The sequence below is a fragment of the Cryptomeria japonica genome, chromosome 4, assembly GCF_030272615.1.
Source record: "Cryptomeria japonica chromosome 4, Sugi_1.0, whole genome shotgun sequence".
NCBI lineage: Eukaryota > Viridiplantae > Streptophyta > Pinopsida > Cupressales > Cupressaceae > Cryptomeria > Cryptomeria japonica.
In genome coordinates, this window is record NC_081408.1 from 608,627,426 (window position 1) to 608,630,695 (window position 3,270).

Here is a 3,270-nt window from a genome sequence, read left to right on the forward strand (position 1 = left end):
ATATTATGTCAAATTATATAATATTTTGTTAAATATTATTCTTTATCAAAGGGTGAAGTTGAGTTTTTTTCAAATTGCTTCATGCAAACAACTAATATGTTGGACCATGCCCACTATCAATAAAGTATTCCAAATTTGCAATCTCTTTTCTATAATTCAATGACTTCACTAGGTGTTCTATATATGTATATGTATATGATATTGACATCTAATCCATATTATTTTTGCTGAGATTATATTTACAGCTCATTGATAAATTAAGATCTTCCTTTTGAAAAGACTTAAATTCTTTTAGGTAGACATAAACAAATACAATGTTGAAGCCCAACAAAGCACTAGTGAGACAACTAAAAAGACTAATAACACTACAAACACTAAACCAACGATGCTAAAACAACTCCAAAAATACAACTAAAACAAACATTGTGCATATTGTTTAGAATAAGACTCGTCAATTGACTGCAAACAACTTTAAACATTAACAACATTTTTTACCACTAAAATACTAAAAGCCCTTCGTAACCTTTCAATTATTTAACAACCAAGTGGCGAAAAGAACGTAAGATTGATAACCCACAAAGAATTAAGACCCTGCAAACTGCCACAAACATTCCACGCGTCACAAACGACCATCACAGTGATCACTCAAGAAACCAAGTCTTCTCATTTATTATAACTAGTGGCATTCCATTGATCAGCTAAGTCATAGTGCAAGAGACAAGACATTTTGAACAAGGTTCCAGTTATTATTTAATCATAAGAGAGCAATGCTCGTTTGTTTAATACGTAGAGTTGCTAATGTACAAATCATCTCAACTTTACATATCCGGTGCTCCTCTTTGGAACTTCAAAAGATGCTTATAAGATATTATTACTACTGCGACTGAAAACATACAAAGATGGGCAACCATTCAAATCTAACTCTTCTACTCATGCAAGCTCACAGGCTAGTTCGGCTGAGTATGAGTTGCTGAAAGAGACTGGGGCTGTGAAGTATTCCTGCTTCCTGCTTCGCATGTATTGTTGCGTTCTGAATTCTTCTTAAACATTGGCAGACATACTGTATGGAAATACTTTTTGTTTTGCTCGTTAGCCCATGGTGGTATTGTTTGTCCTTGAACTCCATGTGGCATTGTCATGGACCCACTATTCCATTGCCAGGGAGAATGGGAAGGGGTCATGTTTGTGCCCGTGAATCCCAAGCTTATACTAATGCACATCTGGGGCATCTCAGAGGACGGGATTTCCTTGGTATTTGATGGGTTCATCTTATTTGGAGAAGAAAGCATCTGCAACACACATGTAAGTCAAGCTGGAAGTTGGAGAGGTTATTACGTGTTTTGAAAACTTGAACAACAAATATTATTAAATATGGAGCTACTTACCTGTACTTGAAGTTGAAGCTGTTTGACGTACTCGATTGCTTCCTCAAGAATGGAAGCCTTGTCTGTCTGTCAAAAGTAGTGGAAATAAATAGTAACTTACAGATTAAATCAAAGATTCTGCCTCTGTGATTATACTTCTACAGTTTCTTATGGAAATAAAAGCCATGGAAACAAGCCAACCTTTTGCGAATTAGGAATCAGAAGTTGAAGAGTTTTCAGTTTCTCATTGATTCTGTTCCTTCGCCTCTGGTTTTCAGAAAATTTCTTTAAGTTAGATTCTCTCTTCCAAGCCATCGAGTAAAACTAAATATTCATAAGAAAATCACTCAAAGTCATGATGACTTATAAACGATGAAGGGCACAAGAATTGAAGAAAGAAAACCTTTTCAGACAAATTGTGAACGTGGCTCGATCTGTGTCTCTTTGAAGATTGAACGTGGATAGCTCTGTGTCGTTTGGATGACGTATTGCCCCTTGGAAAAACAAATCTTCTGCATAGATCGGGAAACTCGTCTTGAGAGTCCTACATGCATGAATGCCCGTGAGGTATATACTAATTAATGTTACAAGCCTAGTTTTATTTGCTAACACGCATACAAGACTTAAACAGATGCCAATATAAATTTGACTATAGTAGATACCGTATAATGAGAGTCCATGTCGACGTAGAGCTTCTTTGAGGTAGATTGAGCATTTTCTTTCCCTCTGCGACTACTGAATGATTCAGTTTCAGTTCGACTTGTTCTACCTAGATGAAGAGGAGATAATTGTTGATTGTTCTCTTCTCCCTGGATGAAATCAAGCGGAATGGTGAAGGAAGAGGGAACGCTACCATTCCTCTCCAACAGGTAATCTTCAATTTCAATGGAAGCGTTGTCTAAGAAATCCAAAGTCGCCATAATGTGGGCTTCAAGTCCTCCTCCTCCTTGGGTATTTGGAGCACACGGGACACTCCATCTATAAACATAAATATATTGCACTCACTTGTCTTCTAATGACTTCACCGCTTCAAAAACAAGAGCTGTTGTCATCTGCATTCTCAGTTTAATCAGAGGCTTTTGCAGGTTATCTAAAAAAGACAAATAACATTACGAGTTAACCCAAAAAACAAGAAGAGCTGTGAGCCGCATATTCGCCCAACAGACTCCTTTTGCATCGACCATGTTCCCACTGTGGAGAGAAACCACAAGTGAGTTTTTTATGGTTTTTTAAACGCTTGATTAAAATCCAGTGAGGCCAATATTGCGGTGCGATATTTTGCGTGATATTTTATACTTCACTGCTGTGCGTTGCCTATCTGAACCGCAACAAAAGGTGGTTTCTAAATGGTGTGTCGTATCAGATTTTTCTTGATAGCCAACGTTGCGGTGCGATATTTTGCGTGATATTTTGAACTTTTCCTCTTCGCTTCCCTATGTGAAATAGATCGACGGTGCAGATTTTTGGAGGAGTGCAGGACGATTGAAATTGTCGCTATCTTTTGACTTTTATTGTTTTCATTCCCAGAAACAGCTGGAACTGACGACAATTGCAATCTAATCGTGTATATTTTATTGAGATCCACCGCGCAAAGCAAGGCTTTGGAAAATGGCAAGGGAAGGTAAAGCAAATTGCAAGCGTGTGGTTTGCAATTTTGGTGTTATTTGCTGCTGACACATACGCGTAGCGGAGTTGTGACGTCGCTGTCATTCCCCCAAAACTCTTCGTCAAAAGAATTCAATTGCATTTCGAATTAGACAATATAAAGATACTTCACACGTCAATGAACTATCACGGATAGTATATCTATATTTAGGAAAAATTATCTGAAATATAGCAGACATAAAGTTTCCGCTATCACATTTATTTATTTAGGGTAGAATTATAATTTATTAGTATAGGGGAA

General features: G+C 37.2%; 1 protein-coding gene across 1 annotated transcript; it reads right to left on the minus strand.

The window, feature by feature from the left end:
- Window positions 1-838: 838 nt before the first annotated feature.
- LOC131032189 (transcription factor bHLH119) lies at window positions 839-2,614 on the minus strand. The gene is made up of 5 exons (XM_057963132.2): window positions 2,027-2,614; window positions 1,768-1,908; window positions 1,566-1,631; window positions 1,386-1,451; window positions 839-1,289 (listed from the first exon to the last, which is right to left on the minus strand). The coding sequence occupies exons 1-5, from the start codon at window positions 2,282-2,284 to the stop codon at window positions 948-950; spliced, it is 873 nt and encodes a 290-aa protein (XP_057819115.2). The 5' UTR covers window positions 2,285-2,614; the 3' UTR covers window positions 839-947.
- Between the last annotated feature and the right edge of the window lie 656 nt (window positions 2,615-3,270).